Here is a 27,689-nt window from a genome sequence, read left to right on the forward strand (position 1 = left end):
CCCAGTTTGGTCATTCAATGGCATAGAGGAGCAGGAGGAGCGGCTTAAGACTCCCAGTGAACACTGGGAGGCCCCGGGGCCTGGAGGCCCACAGGAGAACGCCTTTACTTCACATCTTCTGCTTGGCATGCAAAATGGCTCCTGACTAATATGAATACAAATTATTAGCCATTTAATTTCGAGGGAAAACTAAAATGCAAGCTAGCAACCATTCGGTGAGCTACTACGCATCACCATTAACATTGTCGACCTAGAAGGCTAGGGATATGCAAACCGGCCAGTAATACCAGTTACCAGTTGGGGGGGGGGGGGGCTTGATTGGCTGCAACGCCCACTTACTCCATCGGGAATTTTCAGCTCCCCAGAACCCACCCACCAAAAAGACCAAATGCAAACAATGCTAGGGGAATGTTTGATAGAATTTTATTTTTCTTCATTGCAGTGGAAAAATAGAACCTCATACAAATGCCTCCATTTTTACTCTAGACAAGTTGGATAAGCTGTACCTTTCCAACTAAGTTCGGGGGGAAACCAGCGACAAAATGGAAACAATGCAAGCACAAAAAGCCCCAAACTACCAATCACTTCCTTTCATAAGCCTATTATCGGACCGCTTACTGTATATCCAATTCTTTAGGCTTTAAATCCGTTCAAACGAGGACCCAATTTGTATTTTTTTATTTTTATTTATTTATTTATTTTTTTACTGTCAGGTTATAAATTCTTTGGCACACTCCCACCTTTGGAACTAGATTTAAAATAATCCAGACAGCTAAGTGTTACCTGTCGAAATTTCGGGCTTTTTGCTTCAGCTGCAAAGTGTGTTCCTCACCTTGAATTACCCATTTTCCGTGAATTTGAATTGCTTTTAAAATTTCACAGTTTGGAATAGAGGCAAGAAAGAAACAGATGGCCAACAGAATAAGGAGAACCCCCCCATGACACCTTAAGTCTGAATGTTAGTCATTTTCTTAAAGAGAAAGAAAAAAAAAAAAAAAAAAAACTTACCAAATTTCTCATATGCTGCCATTACTCAAAATCCCCCTCCAAAGTAGTTTCAGTACTGCGTTCAGTATTTGCATTGTATTTATAGTATTGGGCAGTGAAGTGAATCCCTCACTCTCTCACACTTGATTCTTATGAGCCAGGCCTAAAATCAGCAGGACTCCTTGTGTGGACAGGTTAATGGCTTCCAAAAGGCTGTGGGACACAGGCCACCAAATCCAATTGCTGATTCTCTTTCCCCTCATGTAAGCTTTCTTCAATTCCAGCAGCAAAAGTCCATTTTAGTTATCCAATTGATATCCGTTCTGAGCAAAATCGCATACCTCCAACTTGAAGTCCGTATCCATAGTGCTGGGACGTCAAACCTCAGCACAGCGTCAAGTCCTTTCTCTCAGGGTGGGGAATGGGCGGGTGGTCTTCCACATTTGGCAGTTTCTTCTTTGATGATCCTTGAATTTTTCTGTTGACTAATGTCAGTTTGGGACCGGCCGGCTACGGCTGTCCCATACGATGTTCACGTCGTCGTTTTCAGATCAGTCCAACGGTGGCCGGATGGACGCTGCGGGCGACTGCTGGAATTGTACTCGGGTGGTGTGATATCAAGCCTCACTCACTCACTCTCACATTGCAGACACTCATCTCAGCACACTCTTAACTTCTGCTTTAACCCAATAGCGCAAAAGACAGAAGAAACTCCAGTGGGGTTTGCTCAGTATGATCTCTTGTTCGGTCTGAGAAAAAAATTAAAAAGTGTATTACTTGACAATCTCTCTGATATAAACTGGGCAAAGCCACTGATTACTCCTTTGACCAAATACTGCCATAAAACACAAGGTGCAGCAAGTGTCTGAACACCACTTCCTTTCTGACTTTCATCATATTCGATTCAGATCATCAAACCAAGACCTTGTGCAGGACTGCGGTGGAGACACTCACCAAGCCTGGTTTTTAAGCTTGCGCAGCTCCTTGGTGGCCCAAGTGGCCAGAGTCTTGGTTTTGCTAGTCTTAGATCTTCGGCCCTCGGTCAGCAACTCATTGATAAGGGGCCTCACCTCCACCAGCTTCATGACGTCCTTGCCGAAGGCAGTGCACAGGTCACTGTGGGAAGGGGGATGCTACAGTCAGCCAAGTGACCTATCAGATCAGCAGCTCCTTCAGGTTATTCACTAACACCATTTTGTGTGTGGGTGTGTGTATTTATATATATATGCTGGTATATGCACACACACTAGGGTTGCAAAAGGGGTGGAAACTTTCCATTCATTGGGAAGTTAGGTTGGGATATTTTCAAAATTCCCCAAGTTGGAAACTTTCCATGCGAATTAACAGGAATATATGGAAATGAACGGGAAATTCAGAGAACTTTGCAAGAACAACACAAACAATATGGAAAGTTAGAAGATTAGATTGTCTCATAACTGAATGATGGAAAGAATGCAAAGTATCTAGAGCCAATAAATTTAAGGGCTCAGATGGGGAGATGTGAATCAATGTATTTCTCTTACTCTAAATTAATCAATGCAGAAGCTTTTTGAAAATATGTCTGGTGGAAATTAGGCACCAAACTGCCTTCATACCTTATATAGTATGATAATAGTACATACATGCACATAATCCTATACAGAAAAAAAGACCAAAGTAAGGGCCCTTTTGAAAGAAACTCAGAAGTAGAATTAATTCAGATATTCATTGAATAGTCTTGAATAACTAGTTTTAAATTTAGTCATGTAAAGCTTGGTGACTCAACAGTGAATTTCACACGACAAGTATAGAGGACTGAAAACTGACTGGTTCAGGAAGTGTCCAAGAACTCCTACCAAGTTCTTCCAAAAATACCCTAGACTTTGTCCATTTATACTTCAGCATACACACATTTTAGAGCTCGTCGGCACAGACGCTCACTGCTCAGTTTCACAGGGAGGCAAAACATTCAAAACTGGAAGTGAGAATAACAAGCCTTAAGAAAACCTACTAAAAGTAACACAACCGATGCCCACAAAAACAATTCAAATTTCACACAACATCCCTCAATAAGACGACAAAAGGAAGCTTCACAGCTGATTTTACAATCTATTTAATGGGATGTCGCTGGAGGTTAAAAATGTGCGATGACAAATCAGGCAGAATCGATGACTTCCCTATGACAGGACTATCAGTTCCCAGCATATCTGAATCGTACAGAACGTCTTAAAATGGGCAACCCTGGTGTGTCACCAAGCAGATGCCTGCACTGCCCTGGCCAATTAGTGTGTACTGTGATAGCACCAGGGCTCAGAAAACACAATGTCCATGCAGTGCATGACTCGAGGATCTCCCAAGTGATCATTTAGGATGACTAAAGCAATAGCAAAAGTCACTTGAATCTCTGAGCTTCTATGCATCTGGCTTTTCTAATTACTAGGCGCTTTAATCCCAAAGTAAACAAAACAATGAGACTGCAAACATAAAAGCAGTATATACAGCTCCGGTGTGTGGCTGGGTTAGGGAAAAATAAGCAGAAGTGAGTAAAAAAGAGCCATCAGTTATGTGGGTCTGTGAGAGGATCTTATGGCCGAAAGCAAGACAAAGAACCAGCTAAAGCGACTCATCACAAGAAGCAGCTGCGTCAGCACAGCACAGATATTCTAATTAACACAGAGGGGGCCACAACAGCAGCTTTCAAAATACTAGATAAGCCAGCCAAAATTAGTAGAAATTCAGGTATCAGACTGTGTTGGAGGCAGTGGTACGGTCAAGCGCAGTGCAACTGCAATAAATCAGATATGGAGAAGGGAGGACTGAGGCTCAAATCATTGAAATTTCATAAGACATGCGATGGCTGCATGCTTGTAGTCATTAACTATGGCTGCAAGAATGACAAATTAGCTGAAGCAGAAATGGTTTCAAGAAATACAAAAACCATTCTTCGACTTCAAATGGTAATCTTAAAACATGAAGGTTGCAACTTTAACTGTATGCTGGAAAACATGGATTATAGACTAAAAGAGACCAAATTGCACATCTAAAAATGCACAAGGCAAGAGCAGAGTGGTCACCACATTTAATGGCTTCACAGGGGAAGAATGACCTTCATTTTTGCAGGCTTTCCCAATTAAAGATGGCAGTTATAAGCAGGATGGGACAGCAAGCAACTACAGCCGCAGCCGTCGTCTCTCACAAGGCCGCGAGAATTTCAGACAAACAGAACTAGAGTGTTGTACTGCAGATGGACGTCCTGAGATATCGCTCACCCTATGAGGCCGGCAGCATTGGCTACCACACCATCAGAATGATCCTCGTCTTCAGCGATGTGGTGAATAAAGGACAGGATGAACTCCACTCGGGGCTGAACTAGCATCACATCCGCTGGAGAGAAAAGCGCGTCAAAGGCCGAGCGATTCAAACACATTCAGACCAACACATTCCTTTCACAAAGATCAGCTGGTTAAACTTCCTTGCCACAAATAAGATACAGCTAACGAAGGCTAGAAAAGTGAATCGATTAAAAGTCAGTTCTTTGATTAATTTCAATTAATCACACCAAACTATACAATCAAATATTTGCACATTAAATACCTACATTAATGTACAAATAAAAGGAGAGTAATATGGGTCACTCTCACTAATGCATACATTTTTTTCAGATTTGTAAAATAATTTTGAAGACTGACTCAAGTTACACAACTTCATTGTTTAAACTATCAATTTTGCCTCAGGTAGCTAAATGAGTTGTTATATCACCATTTATGTAATAAACCAAGTATTTAATCAAACCCAGGGCAAGAGTTAGAAAAAAAAAAAGACAAAACTAACCAAAAATTAACCCAAAACCTACACAAACTATTTACTGTGGGGCTACAAGCAAGATCGTTGTGAGTTACAGCTGAAATGCTTAAAAACATTAACTGGGTTTTTGTCCTTTGATGGTCAAATGGTCAAAATCAGATCAAGAAACTACAATATTCATATATTCAGAAAGTAATGGCAATGCCGATTTCTTAACACAAAAAAATATATATCTGAATTTCTCAATTTATGAGAATGACCCATATTAATATTTGTAATGGTTTAAGCCAATATAGATTTATTTAATAGAAATGATACAGCCAAGCAGGTATAAGGAGGACTTCAGTGCTTTCAGAAAGGCACAAACCACATGTACATAAGCAGATACCCAACAGGCGGACCGACACATTCCTACCATGTGATCCATCTAAAGTCTAAAACCTATTTGACAAATAGCTTGGAGAAACAGAAGCGCGTCTACTGAAATTGGACTTGATCTTAAAATTTTAAGGTGAAAGCCATTAATAAACACTGCAAATACAACAATATTTTTTAATCCTATGTATGCCTCAATTGGGAAGTTTTATTAAAACTAAATAAACCAGGTAACAGATTCCCTTGAGACGCTAACATTTAATTTTCTTTTAAATTCTAGAACTCTGTGCAACGTCACACCATAAACTCTCCTAAACTACAGGATGGAATATTAAACGTCTCTATTAAAAATCTTTGCTCACACTATTCTCTCATTCGGGTATTAAACTGCTGCACGCATTAATTCGATCAAAGAAACACGGCTTTAAAATTAATGCTACACCTTAATGCTATAAAAATCCCTATCCCTACTAAACAGCCTATACAAAGTTAAGACTCCAGCACAAAAATCAGATGAAAAACCACTGATGGGCAGGACACTTACGATGTACGTTTTCCTGATCGCCTTTCAAGCCTTGAATAATCCCTGTGTAGGCTTCCAGACAGCCTTCTCGAAGCTCGTTCAGGTAGTCCACCATGTCGTAATCCGTCTGCCAGAGAAAGATCAGAATGTTGGCCACAAAATCCCCATTATCACCCGCAAGTGAGTAAAGCTCCAACCTTAATTGCCTATTCTAGGTGCCTAATGGAGAAGCACATGTCCATCTAACCAGGCAGCGACACCGGTCTTACTATCCCCCATCGCAGTCTGTTAGAAGCAGCCAGAACAGGAGCATATTTACAAAATGCCGGAGAGACAGACTTGCCAATCCTAAGCCATTCACAACCCCAACTCCACCAACTGAATGAATCATGGGAATTATTTGAAGGAAATGAAGGGCAAACCGGCATATGCTCAGATACAGAGAGCAGCAACACATTAAAGGGGATCACTTCAAACCACAGCAATGAATGAGGAAATGCATCACAGAACAGGGGAACCATTCAACTCTAAGCGTCCAGAGGCCTGCATCCAACACAAATGACTACCAGGGATTTTTAAAGGCAACCTCAAAAACAACTGTTTGTAATACTACTGTAACTGTTCATCTGGATTTGATTTTCAATGGTATTACAATGATTAGGATTTTCCATGAACAGGAGTTTAAAGCAGAATCTGCAGTATGACAGAGAGCCAATCCAGCCCAAGCAGCTTCCATCAATTTCACCAGGCCACCATGATGCACTGGCTTCCTCTGACGCAGCCCGAGAAAAATTCCCCCACCACTAAGGAAAGCCAAACAGCCAGTCGACGTAACGGGCTGAAAGGGACAATGAAGGGCAGCACAATCTGCTTCCAGTGCTCGACATTCCTGTGCTCTTACCAAACCACAGGCCGCAATTCAAGCTTACTGAGGCATTTCACTTCGTGCTGAATCTCAGGAATGTACGCAGTCGAGCCCATTAAGAGCACATCAGTTTGTGTACGTAGGAGAGAATCAATTTAGTGTCCATGGTGCACAGGTTTACTACCAAGAGCTAAGAGTGCAGCAGGCTGCTATAACTTTGTGCTTTATAACCAACTGTAAACTGCAACGATTTTAAAACTGCAGCTTTCATTGAACCATTAACTCTTACCGGTCAGCAGACCTGCAAATGAATCTATATTATGCTGTAACTCACAAGGCTCTGCAAGCAGCAAAACAAAAAGCAGCCATTTTTATACACTGGATGTAAGCAATAATAGGCTTTTAAGCGCAATAATAATGGGGGAGGGAACTAATTCAATAAGCAGCCAGTTATTTGCTATATCTGGCATGAGACCAAAGGGCTGAGTCGCTCAAGCTCAGCAGAAGTGAGGCCCCCACCTCAAATAAGGAAACCAGTGGTTCAGAGGAGCAAAACCGGAAAGCAGCATTAAGCCAGAGAGGTGCTGCAGTAACGAAGTCAGGGAATGAGAATCCACGCCAAAGGAGGGGAAGAGCGGGGTGGCGTAAGCGCGGGACGGCAGCGACAGACCTTATCCACTTGGGCCTGCGACGCTTGCTGGAGCGTGTCCAGTACAATATCCAGATATTTCTTGAACTCGCCTCCGATGGCCAAGGCGATATCCCCAAAAGCAGAGAGAATCTGCGGCTTCACGGATCTGTGGACGTTCTCATTCTGTCGAGAGAGAGGAGGCCACTTTACAGCAGCACGGTGCCAGCAGGGTCACCACTAAGCGCACACAGATGCACCGAGTATGTAATTGGTAACGGGCTTCTTAAAAACAATCCTGTCTTAAGGCATGTAGACATGGATCACTCTGCAAGTGCAGGTACACTGGCGAGAAGCAGCTTGGTGTCAGAAACTAGACACCACAAATACAAGAACATAATCTAACCCTTAAACCTGGTTAAAAAAGAAGAAAGAAAAAAAAGTCTTGTAAATATCCTCTAGAGGGAGCCAAACAACTTATTTTGAAGGCAGGGTAACAGTTTAACCAGCAGTTTCTGGAATTAAGCATAAATGACCTAACTGAAATACACAGCCGTTTAAGTGACGGAGACAGATTTCTGAATCCAAGGCAGGAGGGGACGATACCGGCTGCATTCATCAATGAGAGGATGAGCTGGTACTGAGAGACGTACCCCCAGGTTCTCCAGAAGAAGCTGCATGATCTCGTCACAGTAAGGCAGGATGTTGGTCATAAGTGCTCGGCAAAGGTCACAGACCAGGCCAACAGCGGCGAGACACACCTAAGCGGGGGGCACAAACCTGACAGCTATGGCAACATGTATGTTACATTTACGCACTGGGACCGGAAGCTAGAAAATACGATTCCACAGTATGCATCAGCCACAACATGCGTGTAGTATGACAGCCTGACAGGAAAGAGAACTATTCTGTATTTTATCTGCTGCAGGGTTAAGTGACGTCTTCCTGAAAGTGTGATATACTGGTCCAAAATGTGCCCTAAGTGAATCCTCCCAAACCATGGATTTACACATATATGCATATAGCTGTGCTTAGTGTGCTTCCGACAGAGAAACCTTAAACATGCTGAAAACGTGACAGATGGTTCTGTTAGATAAAACCAAAGCCTACCTGATATTCTGCATAATTTTTCAGCCCAATGCCCAGGAAAGGTTTGAAAGCATCCATGTATTTCAAGAAATCACTGCCCAAAACTGAAAAAGGGGAGATGCTTGATTTTATTTATACTGTGACGAGAGCAGATTAAAATACTGGGGAGGGGGGGTTAACATTTTCAAAACAGTCGCATAAAGGTCACACAAGAGGAAAATATACTTATATTCACATACACCAAGACAGCAAAGTGCAGGCCTGAATGAATCTAAGGTCTGTCTCACCTACGCTGGCCTGGTAAAAACATGATTTCCCCCCCACACTAATAGATGAGAGGAAAAAAATAAATAAAATGTAGACCACAAACGTACCAATACAACAGACCTACCTACCCTAAGTCAGACATCAAAAACGACAGTCTGCAGAGATGGGATAACTACTAAATCCAGAATCGAACAGTGCCACTGGCCACAATAAACCACGTAGCATAGCAGACCTAAAGCCCCTGGTGACTTGCTTCTGTACAGTATGGACACAGACTGAATGGCATAGCCATGTAAAAAAAAGTATCATGGAGGGACAAGACTACATAAAGCACAGAAAGCGTCGCCTTACCTTCCACCAGAGTGCTGACCGCCATGAGGGCGTCTTCCTGCACACCCCCAGAGCCAGCCGTGCTCTGGAACATGCGCAGCAACGAGGCCATCACCACGTCGGAGATCTGCAGTGCATCCTGGTGCTGCACCTTCCGTAATACATTCTGCGGGGCGGGGTGGGGGGGGTTGGGTGGCAAACTATCAGCATCTGATATTCAGCAAAAAAAAAATAAAAAAAAAAACTACTCCCCAGAGGTCAACTGGTCCTACAACTTATTGCCTCGTTTCAGTAGCATAATCCAGTGTTTCCCAACCCAGTCATTGGAGAACTCCGGACAGCTCCCAGCCAATCAGGAACACCGAATACCTGGTACATGCGCGCTGGGAGGGAGCAAAAACGTGGACTGTCCAGGGTTCCCCAAGGACTGGGTAGGGAAACACTGACATAAATCAGCACCATTTTTTTTCCCAAAAAATTTCTCAAGTTTCAGTACAAGGTTCTTCAAGTCTACAAATCCACACAGACGGAGTACTCTGGAGGAACCGAGCAACACTACAGGCTGCGTAACGGAACTGAGGCATACTGTACAGAGAAGTTACGCAACTTTAAAAGCTCGCATTAAAACTGAAAACAAAAACTAGGAGTGAGGCCCATTCCATGACTCACCTGCAGGGTGGCACACAGTAAGGACTGCAGGTCATTGAACTGGATTCGGTCAGAAGTGCTCTGGATGTGGGACTGTGGGTAAGTCAAGAAAGCCCAGTGAATTTCCATGACCAGCTACACGCAAAGACAACGCAGACAGCTGCTCCACTGTCTGTGACGGGGATGAAGCTTTACATCCTTCTGTCAAACATATTATTATTATGCATTGAAGACCGACTTTTTCAGCTGCTTAATTTAAGCCTCAACCGGAAGCAATTTGCAACCGTTTGGATGGATTTTTCATGTTAGGCCAAAACTGATTCCCTGGGGGAGGACAGATTTTCATTTTCCAGCAGAATTACAAAAATAACTTCTAACAAATTAGCTACCCACCAAAGAAATAAAGATACAGTATAAGTAAGGTACAAACATGGATGTAGAGCAGAGAGCGCAGTACAGTGTTGTGTTAGCACTGATTTGTGCTTGCGTGGCCAAGTCGGGTTGGGCTACAGACCTAGAGACCAGAGGCACTCAACAATCAAAGGGGCATGAAGTACTCTGCTGTGCACTTCGAGGAGATGAGGCAGCAGCTGAAGGTGCTCCTCAACCGTACCAGCTCTGAGAGGACGGGCCTCATTATTCAAAAGTACAGTTTGGGCAGCATTCTTCGAGTCCACTCTCGGCCAGCTTTCAGACTCCCGCGCAGTGATATTACCTCCCCCAGCAAACAGCAGTGAAGTGCAGCAACAGAGCGGCAAAGTGTAGCAGCTTGCAGTGCAGCAGCTTGCAGTGCAGCAGCTTGCAGTGCAGCAGCTTGCCACATACACCAAAGGACACAAGCCGCTTCAAGAACAGCCTACTCTGCACTCCTCCGTAGGCTCTGCTTTGTCATGCCAGGGCGGCCTGTCATTGACATACACGCCAAGGTACTTATAGCACAGTGCAATATCTATGCTCTCCTCTTGGATAGCGACTGCTCACTGGCTCTCTGCTCTGCCTTGAGTCCACTGCCTTCAAAATAACCATCTTTGTCGTTGACCTACAGGTGGTCCTTACTCACTCGGCTCTCTTCACCTCCCTTCTCTATTCCTTTTCCTTCACCAATACATCCCACTCACATGCAATTATTGAACATCTGAAGAGGAAATGAGTCAGACTTGTGCCTGAAGTCCGTGGTATTAAGAGTAAACGGGAACGTCGACAGTGCTGTCCCTCAGGGCACTGCTGTGCCGCTTCGCACTGCATCAGACATGCAGTTACTGGTGTGGATGAACTGTGGCTGTTCAGCAAGGTGATCTGTGATGGCGCAGAAACCTTCATGTTTCTGCCCATGCTGTTCAGTCTTACTCGGGCTGCTATTCTCCAGCTTTCGCAGAGTTCATTCCCTCTCAGTACACCTCTTAGTTTTCTGGATGGGAGAAACTAATTGAAGAATGTTTTGATAACCATTGTGATTTCGAGGTTTTTGGGGAAACAAACTGCTCTCCAGGGAATAGCTGCGTCCACAGAGAAGCCGATGTAGACAGTGAGCCCGCAGAGGTCCTCACCACACAGTTCATCACATCCAAGCAGTTCTGCAAAGCTACCGCTATTGAACAAGTGTTTTGTATTTGTGGACCAGGTGCACAAGGTTGTGATCTGACCAGCCAAGTGGAAGATAGACAACAGCTATATGCATCCATGTTTGCACAAAAGCCCAAAGTTCTATCTTCCCCTGTCTTTATGTACTGTAAGTGGCTCAGTATCGCAGAGAAGCATGACTGAAGCCACCAGAGATTCATGTATCCATGTTAGTCAAGGGTGTAACACAAACAATGCTGACTTATGAAAACCCACAAATTAAATTTTAAAAAAATTTTTTGTATAACTGCAAATAGAATAGTATTAGGGCTGCCGCGATTAGTCGACGAAGGAAGGAAACTAATTGTTTAGATAACAGATGAATCTGTAAAATAGCCGACTGATTTACTGACAGAAAAATAATCCTTGGTGGCAGCCCTAAATAGCACAGAAGCTCAAGAGAGGAGAAAACAGAGCTGCTGGACAAGACTGCAGGACCACACTGTCATCTTGCTGTAGTTAATCTTACTTCAGAGGAAAATCAGTAACGATCCAGTGAAACCAGATTTTCAATGGAACAACACTCACATTGAACACTTCACTATAAGAGTCAAGGACTAAATCCGTTTGTTCGCAAATGTATAAATAGTCCATCTTGCATGAATGATGCAGTTGTAGTTCAGCATATTTACCAGTTAGACCCAGACCAGCCGGAGAACACTTAGCGAAAACAGGGCACACTAATTCAGAGTTGCTTCTGTATAAGCTTCAATGAGAAATGCACATCTGACACCACCAAGAGCCGGCAGACACCAACCTCCATCTGAAGAACTTGCTGTAACCGTTCCATGATCACAAGGGTGGTCTTCTGCACAGCTGGGTAACAGTCCTTCGCACTGTTCTTCACTATCTCCATTAGAGCTTCATACGCCGCACTCCGCAGGTTGTTTTGGTGCCCGTCCGGCCTACAAGCAAGAGGGGGAAAAAAGCAAGCAGGGAACAAAATTGAAATTAAAAAATAAATAAATCAGAAGTACCACCTCTAGTTGCATTCCATTACGTTATTTACTCTAGTATTAAAATGTCATAATCTCAGCAGAATCTCGTCTGAGGCGCTAGAACACCTAGGGCTGGAACTGCTGCATGGTCATTTGATAAACTCTGCTACAGCAAACTTAGCAAAACAAAAAGAAAAATAAATAAATAAAAACACTGAGTAATGCCATGAAAGGAAAAGTCAATTTTTCCAAATACTTTTAGTGAAAGGAAAGAACCAAAGATCAGCACCAGAAATGAATGGGCGCCTCCCTCCCTCCAAAACAAGCTTATTGCAAATAAGTATCACCTTTTGTCCTGCTACTCCCTGGAGAAAATCTAGAAGGACCACAATTTGACTATACTAAGCCTACGCCTTTTCTACACCTATTAAATAGCTCCACCCGACAAACGCAGTATCTGATTACCCCATTCATGAGAACGTTCTTTCTTGGAGTGGGTCTGAGCAAAGACATTACCTGTCTGTGGTCTCCAGGAGCTTCTGGACTATGATCTCGAAGGAGGAGGACAGACAGTAAGTGCTAGGTTCATCCTGGTCATCAGTGGTCTCCGCAGCTTCATATGCAGCTTCCGCGAGGCTGGAGAAGGCCTGCAATATAGCAGACTCTTGAGGATATGGACACAAACTCGCACTCAAGTGGCAAAATAAAGCCGACAGGAAGAGTGGAACAAGTTGAGTTTAATGACCGCTATGGCTTTTGACTAGAGATGTCACCAGGGACACTAACAAGGCCCAGGGAGTATTTTGGGATAAGCCAAGAAAAATATGCCAAAATACCAGAACTGAAAAGACCTGCTTGTAGGGGTGGGGGGGATTGGAATTTTATATCATGATCAATCTTGAAGATGTCCATGATCTACTTTTTATGTGAATCGTAGATGGTGACCTTATATGCGGCAAAACTTCACATGAAACTCCGCTGGCCAGTATTACCGTGGGTCTGTGCTACGTCAAACCTACAGAATGACTCCCTATTAGATGCCGGTGCTGACTGGCCAAATTATATCGCCAGTCTGTGTCATACAGTCTCTGTCATGCGTGACGCATTTGAAAAAATCCAGTGAGAGCTACTGACATGGAGGGTAAGGAGCTGATGCCAAAAAAGGACTGAACATCAGCAGTGTGGCAGGGGTTTGGCTATGGTATCTAATGACTGCTTATTACAGCTTTTAGTTTTTAAAATAAATATTAACTCAAGTTTTAATGGCCATTTCGAAAACGGTGTCTTTAATGCAATATTGTGTTTTGAATGGCACCAGTAGCTAAGTCCTTAAGCTTGTTTGAGTGTGGGTATTCTTCACAGTACATATCAAAGCTGGGAAGAAAGATCGCAGTTCAGATTGTGGACTGTGGATTTTTTTGGGAAGATCGCCCACCAAGCATTTTCAAGTTTAAAAAAAAACTGACAACGTCAAGGCAGGTAAAAACCACAACGCAACGTTCACCGTTACACAAGCGGGGGAAAGTGCGCTTACCCAACAGACGTTGGACGCCACACGTGGCTCGGCGCTCAAACCCTCGATCAGACACTGCAGCAGGGGCGCCAGGTAGACCTCATTGATGGCCGCTTCAGGAAGCAGCTCGCAAATGCGACCCACAGTCCAGGCTGTAGTATCTCTCACCACAACACTAGGATCCTTCATCAATTCAATCAGCGTGGGCATAGCCTGTGCACATTAATAAAAATATTACAGGTGACCTTGAGCACAACTCAACAAAAATAAGCATTCCCCTACCAGACACTAACACTGGTTAACCAGTATAACAAATGATCTGACATTTAATGAATCTTTGTGGTTCAGAAGAGGCAGCCATTTGTTTATAAATCTGAGTAGCATTTCAGGCTAAGGAAACTAAGTAGAATTGACATATTGGTTATAATATCGGTATCAGCCGATATTCATTAAAAGTCTTGAACAACATTTAAACTTAGTCAATATTCAACGTTAGCAGCACTAGAGCTTAGGATAACTACTAAAATAATGGGGATGATTACAATGAAATTTAGGTCACCGAATAATCGATTAATGGAATCAAACTGTGATGGAGATCAAAAGATTGACGACTCATCGAAACGTAACCGCATAGGATCTCCTTGGGGACAATGATTTACACCCCTAGCAAATACACATCAACCCTCAAGTTAAAATTTAAAGGGGACTTTGACAGGCTAAATAGACCACACACAGAATTACTTCCAAGGAGATGGGAAAAGCCATTTTATGGCTACAGAACACTTGCAGATATTTATAAAATTCATAAAGATATATGGCCAAGCAGGCAAACACCTCCAACCAACTCAATGCACCTTGAATCCAACCACAACACTTCAATGAGTCCAGTAACAGCTGTCAAAATTATGGATTGCCAACAGAATCAGATATAGCACTTTTTTTCTTTTTTTAACTTTACATCAATGGTGTTGTGGGTTTCTATAAAAAGCCATGTGCTTGGCAGGCCTCATTGCAAAATAAGAAAAAAAAAACTGCATATTACCTGAATGACTAATGGTTTGAGCTGGGTCAGCTCAGGACCCTCTAAGATGGAACCGAAAGCCATCACAGAAGCGTCACGGTAACGCCAGTCGGGGTGCTTGATGTGCTCTTTGATGAAGGGCAACACATGAGGGACGACATCATCCTCGCAGCAGGTGGCCAGCAACATCAGGCACACCCCCGCCGCCTTACACGGGTTCCAGTCGTCATCGTCGTCATTTTCATCCTGTTTGTAGACGGGAGGCTTATTAGTATGGAAACCTTCCCTTGAACAGGCTGCATATTGAGAGAACATCCAAAACACGATTAGCATGTAAATCGCCACGCCAGCGATCCAGGATCTCAACACGATTCACTCAACTTCCCATTCAAGTTTCCACTTTTCGTTTTTAATTTTGCATACGACATTTAACACAGCAGCAGCGGTTATTCCACATCAAAATGCACTAAACAAACAAGAAAGATTAACAGTCCAAGCCATACAGAAGCAGATGGTTGCCGTGGACGATTACAATGCATCTACTTATCAGTTACTACATTTACATTTCTCTCAAAGGCAACACATGACAGACATCTCTCTGTACATCAACAAGGCCACACATATTTGTCACCTTACACCATGCAATATGATCAGCGCCTTAATCTGATTTACCCTTACCTGTTTGGTAAGTGTCTGGGTGAGAATTGGAACCAGATATTGCAGGGCACCTTTGGCATAGAACTTGCTAGTATGCTCTGGGGGGCGTCCCTGTTCCGATGCCTAGGTAGAGAGAGCAGAACCTTAATTACAACCGTGCAAACAATGTGCAGGATTCCAGTGAAACTTAAGAGGTATGTGATCAACACTGAAGTAAATCTACCTTTGAAGGATCTGCCCGACAGGAGCGTACAGTATAAGCTACTGATTACAGAGCAGCTACCTCTCCGAAAGCAAATGTCTATAAACGTGGATGATTTTTAACCTGGTCTGGAATGTTTTGAAATGTTATTTGGGGGGGGGGGGGGGGGAGGGGGTTAAGATAAACAGCCGGTTCAGTGTTTCAATGCACTGCCCAGCTGGTTAAGGTACGTACTACATGTTGCCTCCCAAATTAAGCATTGATCTTTAATTAAATATTTGGGCCATTATGATACATTCTCGGAACACACAGGATTCCTAAAGACAATGCAGCAGTTTATTCATGAGTACTCGAAAACGGGCTGCAGTGTCCTAAACATCTAAGTCCAGACCGGTCACTGCAGTTCAAGAAGAATACAAATTTTGGCTGGATGATTCAAATCACGAGCCGCTGGCCACTCCCAGCGGGACTACAGCAGCTTGTCCATCTTTGCTGCAGTAAGGCGCCAACAAAGCTTTACTCGGCACTAGATATGGTCAGATGCGATGGTGAAGAGCAATGGGCTAAGATACCTCAGACGCTTCAATAGCCAAATCCATTTCCTCATCACAGACGTTGGACCAGAACTCAATTCCTTGTAAGGCAACCTCATCAATGTCGCTTTTCATGGCTTCTATTGTGATCTGAAAAGGAGAACAATGCGAATGAGATTCACAGACATTTTCAATTAAAATCAGCATAAAACACAGCTGACTTTAGCAGGCTTTTAACACTTCAGAACAGAAGGAATATTCCTCTACAAAGGTTTTGATAGGCTGTCAAAATACAAAGGACTAAATACAACTGTCATAACAATAGCATGCAGAATTCACAATACTTTCAATGCCATTTAAAGCCAGTTAAAATTAATGAAACTAAGCTATTGAACAGGGCTTTCTTCAGGCTGACCGTCTATTTTGGTTTGCCGGTATGGAAAGAGGCCAATTTAGAAAGGAGAACTTTGTGATAGGAGAGCACAGCTAAGAAGATTAGACCTGAGAGTGAAATCTACAAGGCATAAAGTGTTACCCCCCAGATCAGGGACATCAGGGCTCAATGCGTTTCCCTGAAATGTCCCTTTGTCATGCACAGTAACACCATTGGTCAGATCCCTATAATCCAGGTCAATCGAAAGGCAGGAAAAAAGCCAGAAACTTGTCAAATCCATGTCCCTCAGGAACACTGTATACAGCATATAATCAACGTCTAGAGGCCCTGAAATAGACACACACTGATGCTTTGGACCAACTACAGTAATCAACCATCAACCGAAGGTTAAAAATGACGCAATATGTACCACCGTAAGCTCCTTTGAAATGGGGGCCCAAAACATTTCAGCATCATACATAATGAACGCCCACATACTAAATGGTTAGGACAAATAATTGCTGTGTGGAATTACTTTCTTTGTGACAGGACATTAGAAATGCATTTTGCAAACACTGCTCTGAGAAAGTTTCACAAAGAGGGTCTGCTAATGAAAATGAACTCTGATCGTTCACATCAAGGTCAGACAGTAAAATATGAAGTTTCTGAAAAGCAAATCCACTGCAGTGAGGGCCGCACTTCTGACGGCGCTTAAATCCACTGCAGTGAGGGCCGCACTTCTGACGGCACTTACATCCACTGCAGTGAGGGCCAAACTTCTGACGGCGCTTAAATCCACTGCAGTGAGGGCCGCACTTCTGACGGCACTTACATCCACTGCAGTGAGGGTCAAACTTCTGACGGCGCTTAAATCCACTGCAGTGAGGGCCGCACTTCTGACGGCACTTACATCCACTGCAGTGAGGGCCAAACTTCTGACGGCGCTTAAATCCACTGCAGTGAGGGCCGCACTTCTGACGGCACTTACATCCACTGCAGTGAGGGCCAAACTTCTGACGGCGCTTAAATCCACTGCAGTGAGGGCCGCACTTCTGACGGCACTTACATCCACTGCAGTGAGGGCCGCACTTCTGACGGCGCTTAAATCCACTGCAGTGAGAGCCGCACTTCTGACGGCACTTACATCCACTGCAGTGAGGGCCGCACTTCTGACGGCACTTACATCCACTGCAGTGAGGGCCGCACTTCTGACGGCGCTTAAATCCACTGCAGTGAGGGCCGCACTTCTGACGGCACTTACATCCACTGCAGTGAGGGCCAAACTTCTGACGGCGCTTAAATCCACTGCAGTGAGGGCCGCACTTCTGACGGTGCTTAAATCCACTGCAGTGAGGGCCGCACTTCTGACGGCGCTTAAATCCACTGCAGTGAGGGCCGCACTTCTGACAGTGCGTCCACGGCAGGTTTTGCTGTTGTATTCCAGAGTTGGCATTTTCCTACCAAAAATACTCTATTTTCATATTTTTGGAATGTAATTATTTGGGAGGAGTGTCCCTTATTTATATCAGAACCCACCCCAAACAATCGGTATCGTTTTTCCAAAATAAAATCGGCATGAGACAGAAGTTTCCTTATCGGTGCATCGCTACCCTTAACATCCAGTTTCACCAAGTCAAAACCATAACTTTTACTGAATCGTTTTAAAACCTTAGCATTAAATAGAAAAATAACTTAATGCAAGCAAGTGCAGATCTAAGGAATACTGCCTAATAACCATCTTTAAAATAAAACTAAAAGTCAACTAAAAGTCAGCCCCACAAACCGCTAGATGGCTTAGCTCTCAGACGCCACTCTCTCAAATTCAGCAACCTCCTTCGAGAAGCTGGATCAGGATATGTAATTTAAGTACACACTCAGGGAAGCAGACTCCCTCGGTAGTTTACTCTCCTAGGAAAACCTAGTGACCTGCACCTGTTCTCAGGTCTCATCACTGTCTTCATATAAAGTTCAGGAGGGACAAAAATTCACCACATGTAACACTCCTGTGACAGGAAACAAGAAAAGCTGGAAATCTTTCAACTACAGGAGCCCCAGGCTGCAGCAGTCTGCCAGCTAATGCAACGGATGCTGCCTTAATCTCCGCACTTAAACAAAGGCTGAAGATGGCTTACTTAAAGGAGGTTGGGTCACTATAGATACTGCATCTGGCATTAGCCTCCAGTCCCTGTTTCTCCTTTCTATGCCTGAATGTCCCTGCATTCAGAGAACAAGTCGTACCACTCAAGTTTTAAACACCTGCAAGCGCAGCAGCTAGATGACCTCAACCCACCAATCCCGTGCCCACCCCCATTTCTCAAAACCACACCCCCCCCCCCCCCCCCCAACATTGACTGCTGCAGCATCATCCCATTCATACATCTGAACTGCAAGCCAAGGGGTTTGCAAAATGCTTACATTTCATAGAGTTAAAAATAAGCCCCCAAGAACTACTGAATTTGTAAAACATTAAGGTGACATCTCCCAAAATAAAAATAAATAAAATAACTGTCAGACATTCGATGGACTTTAAAAACATAATTACATCTCCGGTCAATAAACAGCATCACGTCATTTGCCCCATGGATGACGGCCGGTGTTACAATCAATGATTTATGGTAAGCAGAGTTATCAATACTGACCCAAGTTAGCATCAGTTTATCATAAGTTTCCCGAAAGAAAAAACCAACATATTCGTTTCGCAATCAGAGCAATTTCTTTGTTAAATGTTGATACCGTTGATGTTCCGAGCCAATAAAAATAAAAAATAAAAAAAACACAACATTCACAATCGTAGCAAAATACACCAAAAATGTGCACTTCTAACGCACTCTAAGATAAGGCCGGCACGTAAATACACTCAAACCACTCACTGCATAAAGCATATCAGTCTTGCAAGACAGACGGAGAGAGTGCGATGCTTAAATCCTTACCTCGAAGCTCACTGCATTCCACTGCTTTCACTTAATGTTATCTAAACAATATTTTCAACAAACTCAAGCCTATTAATTTGGTGGGTTAGTGTATTGAATAAGCTTCTATTGTTAGTTTGAATGGAATGACTCACTACACAGTGCATCCATGTTGAGTTATAGGAGACACGGTAATCAGGACTCCATTTATTTTCCTCTTTACTGACACTGCATTGACCTTGACCGCTTCCATTTAAACCCCAAATGAGGACAGCCAAACAAAATAGTTATTTTTAATTATAAGTGGAGTACATTACCCCAAAGGACCACAACTGCCTAGAGTATAAGCAGTACGTTCACCATCACCCGTGCCTGTACTCCGCCAATGACCTCGGCTGACTCATTACTCAGCAACCAAATCAAGCTTGACACCCACTGAAATAAACAGTTCAAGCAGACGTCTGCCAACAAATTTTCTTCATCTGAATAAAAAAAAACATCAGCTTCCCCATTACTTGTCAGTCATTTGTTTTTGAAAAAAAAGACAAAAAAAAAAAAAAAAAAAAGACAAGCACGCAACTAGGGAATTTTTCCACAATTCAAATTATTTGCTTTTATGGTTTTATTTAAAGTGATGATCACAGGCTGTGCACATGCAGTCGGAGTCACTCTACAATTTGCCGATTTAACAGAACTGTATACGTGATGCAAAACAGAATCATTCAGCTAGAATTCCGCAAAAATCCATTTGCAAAATTCCACCCAACACAGCCCCCCAAGCGTACGTGGCATGGTGTGAACGGCAACACAAAGATGCCCCCGTGTTTCCCAGCGACGAACCACGCTTGCCTCATTCCATGCATTTCTTTACTTATGAAGGGATGCCGACTAAAAACAGAATCAATCGGTATCTGACAACTCGACACCATGTCAATATGCACGTCTCAGCCTCGAATGAGTAGCAATACTTGTGCATTTGTGCCTAATTTCCCCTTTAATGGTTGCCTGTTAAGGGTCCCTGGCAAGCTGAAGACTTCAAGTTAAACTTCATTGGTCACAACATTAAAGCATATTCTGCTTGTCCTATATGCAGCAGCTTATTGTAAAGATATAATGGACAAAGAGCACTGAAGATCATAACTTTAGCGCTGTAGAAAATATTCCCGTTTGTAGCCGAACTCCAGAAAATACTGTAGAAAACTCAACCACCCACATGACAGTGGGCCAAAACATACATCAAAACTACAAAGCAACGAACAGCCACATGCAAAAATGTTTTCCTCCAGCAACTTCAATCTGCAGACCTCAATCCAATAACACATTTGTGGTTCAAATTCAAGACTACCCATAAATTGAAGGTTCTGGAGGACCCAGAATAATTTTCTCTTGAGCAATAGCCAGAAATCCCTTCGAGAAGCACCAGAACCCTACACGACTGAAGGGTTCGTCCGTATAATTCAAATCAAGGGGTGTTTGAGCGAATACTTGATATTGTCGTGTAAATGTTTTTTTTTTTTTTCCTTGGAGTCCTGACAAATGAGTTTAATTAACCAGTAACATCTTTAAAAATTTAAGGCAACATTTCATAGGCACTGTTTGCTTGGGATAATATAAAATGAGGCATGAAAATATTCACTATAGTGGTCTCTTGGGCCTAACCTCGGAGCATCCAATTTTGAATGATTTTCTCTTGTTCCCATACTGGTACTCTTTAGGCGTTTCCACACCACAACCAGAACCTTTTTCTGAAACCAAGATCTTTAGTTTAGTTCCCACCGCAGGAACTCAGTCCAATTAGTCAGTTACTCAGTGTCAGTTTTGGAACCATTTTTTAGTTCCTACTCCAAACTAGGTACTTTTCAATAGAAGAAACTACTCGAGTGGGGCTTATAGTGATAACTTGCTGATTGGTTGACCACAAGCACTGGCACCAACCTGGAAGTTATGCACAAGTGATGAGAAAAGTAGTAGTGAGGTAAAAATTTAGCAAATTATTTTGTATGAATTTTTTTATGTATCTCAATTTCATTGAATGCATGAGCAAAAGCCTTTTTGCTTACACTGCCATATCTATGCATTAGAAAAAAGTATAAAAAGTGATCTAATTGTCTATCGCCGGTGCTGTTGGTGAAGCTTGCTGGTGCTTATTAGTGGAATGTTACATCATTTTTTATTTGGTGGAAAACAAAAGATCGATCCGCTGGTCAGATTTAATAAAGAATTTTAAACATGTCATGGGTCGCATAAATAAACGGCTGTATCTGATTTTGATCGTGATCAATCCCCCCAGTAACTAACAAGTGACTTGTTCATTCTCCATTGTTTTGGGTGCCGGCAGTTATGTATGAAACTACCCGCGAAGACATAGCCTGCAAGCTGTTCACATTACTACTTACCTAGCATACAGTTTACAATTCCCGCTGTGCACAGCGAAAGCGGCACTCAAAAATTGCTAGGAGTTACAAAAGTTCCCAGTCGAAACGGCACTGGAACTTGGAACCAGGTTCTGCAATTTCAGTGTGAAAGCACCCTTTTGTATGACAGGTAGATCAGTTTGCAGATACTTACAGCAAACAGAGCAGGTCCCATGTATGTCTCCATATACTGATAATAGAGAGACATTATCTTCACCAGATTCTGTAAAGCAGCAACTCGTACCTGGTGGGGGAGAAGCCGAATCAATATTTACAATCGCAGCAAGTAAGAACACGACAAGCTACCGACTGGTCTGTCAGTATTAACTTTAAAATTCTACTCCATTTCTTATGTTTGTACTTTTTTCGCCAGCATTATCATTAGAATATTCTGGTAAAAGCAAAAAAATCCTGTATTGTTATTCCAGACAGTACGACTGACACTGTACAACTGTGTATTATTTGGTTTATTACACGGCTCCCTGGAATGCTTGATTCTGATTGGTCAGTTGAGACATTTGCAGGTTCGTTCTTTTCAAATAATAACCGCTCCAAAGTAATAACGCATAGCCGGTACTACTTGTATGTTTAAAATCCCTCCGCGCCAACAAAGATTACCGTTTAAAAATGTTAATTTAAAACAAATATGCCAATAAAATGTTTAAAATTCATATTCATGTCCAGTTTTTTTCCTTATGTGGCAAGTAGCCGTGTAATAAGCGGGATAATGTACAGGCAGCCGGTAGTTATCGCGAAATAAGCCCCTTCAGTGTGATACAAGACCCTCCGCTTCGCGTCAGGTCCTGATCACACTGGCGGGGCTTATTTCTGCGATAACTACCGGCTGCCTGTACATTATCCCTTACATGAAGAATACATTTTGAATCTCAGCACTACTGGAGATCAGAATAATGTCTCGTGAAATAAAAACAATTTTTACATTTTTTAAAATACATACTCTGTTATCTGGACACTGCGTGGCTTCACACACAACCTGCATGATGAAATGCCGCTCCGTCTAGGAAGGAAAAAAAAAAGAGGGGTTGGGGGGCTTCAGGCCGAGCTAAACTTACAGGAAATTATATTCTTCACACCCTCAGGTCTCAGGTGATACAGATGAATTTTACATCAGTCATCAGCGTGGTGCATGATTTCTCATCACAGACCAGACAGAGCGCATGATATCAGTGTAAGGGGACATTTAGCAGCATAAATTGTATTCAAGTTAAAGTTTTAGTTTATTGTTGGATGAAAAAAATATTTTAAAAACAATGTTTTTCGATGTACGGACAGCTTTCCGCATGTTATGAATTCATACAAAGAGGAAACAAACTGATATTAACACAAATTCTCAGGATTTTGCAGGCTTCCTTCATTATAAATGTATTCAAAGGGGAGACAAAAAAAGGTCTGTATAGACAAGGTGAACGAACGCACCTCTTTGTCGAAGTTGGCTTTGGTAAACTCCAAGGAATTGAGCAGTGCGTTCGTAGCTGCCAACTTTACGTTGTTGCTGGGCTCCTCTTTGCGCATACCTTGGATGATGGCTGTCAGGATCTGGTTGGCGTTATCCTGCAGCTGTTCTGGGTCCTAACCAGTAATAAACATGGAACATGCAACATCTAAGATGTGTCACAAAGCATTGATCCTGAAAGCCAATAACAGAGCATAGCTCAATTCACCCTCTTCAGACAGTACCAATAAAATCACCCCATTATCTACACTACTCTAGTCATTACTCTTACTATGGAGGACCGCAATCAACACCATCTTAACGGCATACTTACGATGTCCTGGCAGATGTAGCCAATAGCCTCCAGGGTAGATTCCTTCATATGCTCGGTGCTGCTGGGATCGGTGACATTAGCTACAAGTTGAGGTATGAGCTCCGGCCACTGGGCCACAGGGATCTCGGCACAGGCTATCCCGGCAACACACTGAGACGCCGAGCTGGGGCGGTACGTCTCCGTGCCCAGCGTCTGCAGAACCTGAAAATGCAACAAAGAGGACTGCGTCACGCAAAAACGCTAACAGGCAATCTCTACACACCAGAAAAGCCAGACGAGTGATGACAATCGATTCGTAACAGTAAGGAGACTCACGTAGCTTTTGATCTCCTGCCGGGCATTGCTGTCAATGGCCAACCATCGCTGTTGGTACTGTGCCTTCACATCCGGGTCTTTCGAGGTTAGCGAGTTCTTGACCTGCAGCCCCGCTGCCACACGGGCCACCTGGCTGTTTCCAGGATTTGCCAGAACCTTAGAAAGCTCCACTAGAAATGTGGGCTGAGGAAGCAGAACGGAGGCATGAATGAGGCAGTCGGGTTCAAGGAGGCGATGTCACACTAAAAAAAAACATTCAAGTATTTAAAGGAAATAGTCTTATGACTTCACAGTCACTCATGATAAACTGATGCAGAAATCTGCACTGGATCCCTCCTGGGAATCAAACTGTGGCAGTGTCACACTACCTGCTGCACAGCCAGCAAACCCACACATGCCCTCCATCCACCAGCCTCTCGGTGTCAATATGATAAATCAGTCACGCCTGCATATAATCAACATTTTCACAATGGCCAAGTGCTCTTTTGGCAGAAACCTTTGTTCAGCCATGGCGGACCATCATGGCATTACTTAACACTGGTGGGGACAAGGGGCGGTGCTCTCAACAAACTTGCAACAGCACAAGACTAAAAGGGCAACCGAATCATTTTTTACTGGGAGCATAGTGTGTGCAAAATAGAGCTGGGCAACAGAGCCACGTAAGCTGGGCAACAGAGCCACGTAAGCTGGGCAACAGAGCCACGTAAGCTGGGCAACAGAGCCACGTAAGCTGGGCAACAGAGCCACGTAAGCAGCGGAACGTCTCCCCCATGTCGGAGAACCTCAAATCGGGGGAAAAAAGCATGTTTGTAATCATTTTCTGCTTAAACCATTTTACGGAAAACAAAACTTAAATCCGCCAAAATTTAAAAGCAGATTAAATGTCCGGAGCCAATCAATGGAGTTTGAATTAATGACTAAACTATGCTCTTACCTAAAAGCACAATTTTCAGCTAATTATACAAATATTGATTAGAAAACCAATGATCACCTCCTATTAAAGTACATAAGCAGCACATTTCTCACGGACGGGCCAGAGAGACAGACAATATCCCTGGACACTTCCCACCTCACTCAGAATTTGACCCGACCTAGTGTACTTTCAATTTTAGGATTTGGGAACCTTTGGGAACCATCTTAACTACAGAGCAAACATTCTGCAATAAGAATCAAACATGTGACGTCGGTAACTGATTACGAACTGACAATTTAAATACCAGGTAAAAACTTATAGGAGTTTGTTGCAGCCCGGCACACAAAGCCAGCAGAAACAACTCAAGAACCAGAACCCTTTTTAAATAAAAGGCTAACTTTTAGAAGCACCAGACACATTAGGCTGTGGTTCCAATACTTGATTCTAAATCAAGGGATATTTAGAGTTCTACCTTGATTTATCTTGCTGAAGGAGCTGGTAAGGAGGACAGACCTCCTGATCACTGATAATTCACCCACACCTGGCAGACAACCTGCTATTTATAACCCTGATCATCTAAGTAGTAACTATTTGAATGTTACTACCAAAGTATCAGTCCTGTTCCCGCAGCCACAGCTAAACATATGGAACTTAATCATGCAACTGAATGACAAGCAAAAAGCTGATGCCCACCAGCTAAGTTTCATACCACTTTAAATTGAATGCTTTGAAAACGTCACTCTTACTATTCCACATATATCCAAGCCTTGCATTTAGAGCATTTTCCAGGCCTGCTCCACCCCCAGGGAAACGAATCAAATCAGTTTTGAGGATCTGCAATTATCTAGATGTGACAGCAGTCCATGCTGCAATCTTAAGCAACTCGCTGCAGAATTGAAAAGTGTCCAAATTTGACATTAAGCGACGGATCGATGCCGCAGATCCTAAAAATCACAAGTGAATCAAACGTGCAGCCGACATGCACCGATCGCAGACACCAAGCAAAAGCGTTTTATCCAAAAAAATGAAATTGTCTCATATTTGTACTGCTTCAATGGTAAAATGACAACTTAAGACAAAAAACGGCCCCCCTCCATCACAATACTCCGCTGATAACCTCTTCGATACAAGGCCACGCCCAGAACCGATTCGGCCTACTGACCCCTGTGACTAGACAAATCAAGCATCTATACTGTACAGGCAGCAAAAAACTGCATGCGTTTTCGGGCTATTTTCTCTGGGGGGAAGATCGTTAGCCTCGAAGTGACATATTGGCTAAGCGTTGCTAATCACTGTCGGGGGCTATCGGCTTAGCGTGCCGGAAGGCGCTGCAGCCGCGGGCTAAAGCATGCCGACTCCGGCTTTTCGATGGTACCGTGGACTCCCAGGCACAAACACACATACAGGGAAACAGTGGGGGTTCGCAACGATACCGCAGTTTCACTTGGAAATGACGATTAAGAAAAATAAACAGGCTTTTTTAAAACAACATGCAAGACGTGCAAAGCTGCCGCGAGGGTGAAGGGGGGGGGGGGGAATGCCGGTCAAACTGAAACGATGCTGGGGAGGGGAGGAGGGGGGAGAGAAAGTGGGACATGTACAAACCAAGTTTTCAATCGCCGCCTGCTCCAGAAACTTCTGCGCAGCCTCCAGCTCGTTCCGATCTAAAAAACAGCGAAGCGGGAGAAAGACATTAGCCGCCCAACTTCCACCTCAGCCCCGCTTTCCTGACGGCGCCGCGCCGCTGCCACTGCAGCGCCGTAGCGTGTCCATGCATCGTGCAGTCCATCAAATACCGGGCCCCCCAACCTAAGACGAACCCCAGGCGGCGGCAACACATTAAAAAACATCAACATTACAGCTAAATCCTGGCCAGACGGCTTCTGGCGTACTTCAAGCTAGCCATCCGCTAACACCCTAACCTCCAGCCTGGCGCCCCGTAGTTAGGCTAGCAGCCTGCCTAGCGCGTAGCACACGGGCTGCCCCGCACGGCTTAGAACCCGACAAGCGCGCCGGTGGCGGCCGCGGCCAGTCGCCTCGTCCGGCTGTCGCGCAGAGATGGTCGCCGCGGGGCCAGTGCGCCCTGGCAGGAACGTATTTGAAAGCTGCAAGATCTGAACTTGGCCTTGAATTATTGAATCGCCTGCGCTCCCCGTAAACATGCTTCCTAGGCAGGCTAGGCCGACCTACTCGCGGTGCCCATAAAGCAAATAAAACAGGTGAAATAATGGCTACGCGTTTAAGGGAGAACGGATACGTGCTAAATCAATTAAATACCCGCAGGATCGTGTCTGCGGAATGAAAAACGTATAATATCGTGAGTATTATTACTGAGGAAAAAAAACCGGGTAAGCGGAGTATGCAGGCCATAAGGTAGGAACCCCCTCCCTCCTTTTTTCTAGCACAACTTCCTAATTCTGAAGCAATATACAGACCCCGTTTGAAAAGTTAAAATAACGACTCTACCCCCAAACAGCAGCGGGAAGGGAATAAGCGTAAGGAAATCGCTGGCGTTGTATAATCACCTGGAGAGACAGTTTTTTCGAGGATTGTGATCAGCTCCATTCTGTCCGTGCCTCTTCTCCACAAAAGTGCAGCACACAATACAAACCGGATAATATTTCTTCTGTGTTCAAGTGATGTAACAGGAACGTAATGAAGCAAAGAACGCCAAAGGGGAAGAAGCAGATAACGCTCAGGTATTTTCCCCCCACTTGTCGACTTTACGGTGAATATGCACAGTTTTTTAATATCTGGATGTGAATATTTTCTGGCTGAGCAGGACTGCCGCTGCTCACTCTCAGCCCGTGTTATCGGAAGGGGAAAAAGACCGCGTCACCGTCCCGCGGAAGGATATCACACGCCGCCGCAGTGGCAGAAGCCCTCCTACGCGCCCCTGTTAAACCCATAGAAATCGCGAGGAGCAACCGGAAGTGTCACGTGACGACCCCCGAAAGGAGCGCGAGGAGTTCGTACAGGAGTAAGTGCGTGCGATGTAT

The 27,689-nt window shown here is 43.7% G+C and overlaps 1 protein-coding gene across 1 annotated transcript; it reads right to left on the bottom strand.

Annotated features, from left to right (window-relative positions):
• Positions 1 to 400: 400 nt before the first annotated feature.
• kpnb1 (karyopherin (importin) beta 1) lies at positions 401 to 27,577 on the bottom strand. Its single transcript, XM_023835554.2, has 22 exons — positions 27,216 to 27,577; positions 26,296 to 26,354; positions 23,778 to 23,960; positions 23,463 to 23,663; positions 23,113 to 23,265; positions 22,634 to 22,693; positions 21,830 to 21,919; positions 16,019 to 16,129; positions 15,266 to 15,367; positions 14,609 to 14,833; positions 13,588 to 13,779; positions 12,570 to 12,700; positions 11,873 to 12,020; positions 9,517 to 9,588; positions 8,869 to 9,013; positions 8,272 to 8,354; positions 7,815 to 7,922; positions 7,204 to 7,347; positions 5,690 to 5,795; positions 4,236 to 4,350; positions 1,942 to 2,103; positions 401 to 1,736 (listed from the first exon to the last, which is right to left on the bottom strand). Coding segments are annotated over exons 1-22 (2,631 nt in total). The 5' UTR covers positions 27,256 to 27,577; the 3' UTR covers positions 401 to 1,735.
• Positions 27,578 to 27,689: the final 112 nt, after the last annotated feature.

The sequence above is a fragment of the Paramormyrops kingsleyae genome, chromosome 22 (assembly GCF_048594095.1).
Source record: "Paramormyrops kingsleyae isolate MSU_618 chromosome 22, PKINGS_0.4, whole genome shotgun sequence".
Classification (NCBI taxonomy): domain Eukaryota; kingdom Metazoa; phylum Chordata; class Actinopteri; order Osteoglossiformes; family Mormyridae; genus Paramormyrops; species Paramormyrops kingsleyae.

Excerpts from the sequence above, each read along its gene's own strand:
- kpnb1 (XM_023835554.2), bottom strand. The coding sequence starts at position 27,255 with ATGGAGCTGATCACAATCCTCGAAAAAACTGTCTCTCCAG. Across the intron at positions 22,694-23,112 it reads AAGCCAACTTCGACAAAGAG|ACGGAGCGGCATTTCATCAT; the intron begins GTGCGTTCGTTC and ends TTTCCTTCCTAG. Across the intron at positions 7,923-8,271 it reads AAAATTATGCAGAATATCAG|GTGTGTCTCGCCGCTGTTGG; the intron begins GTAGGCTTTGGT and ends CCCCCCGCTTAG.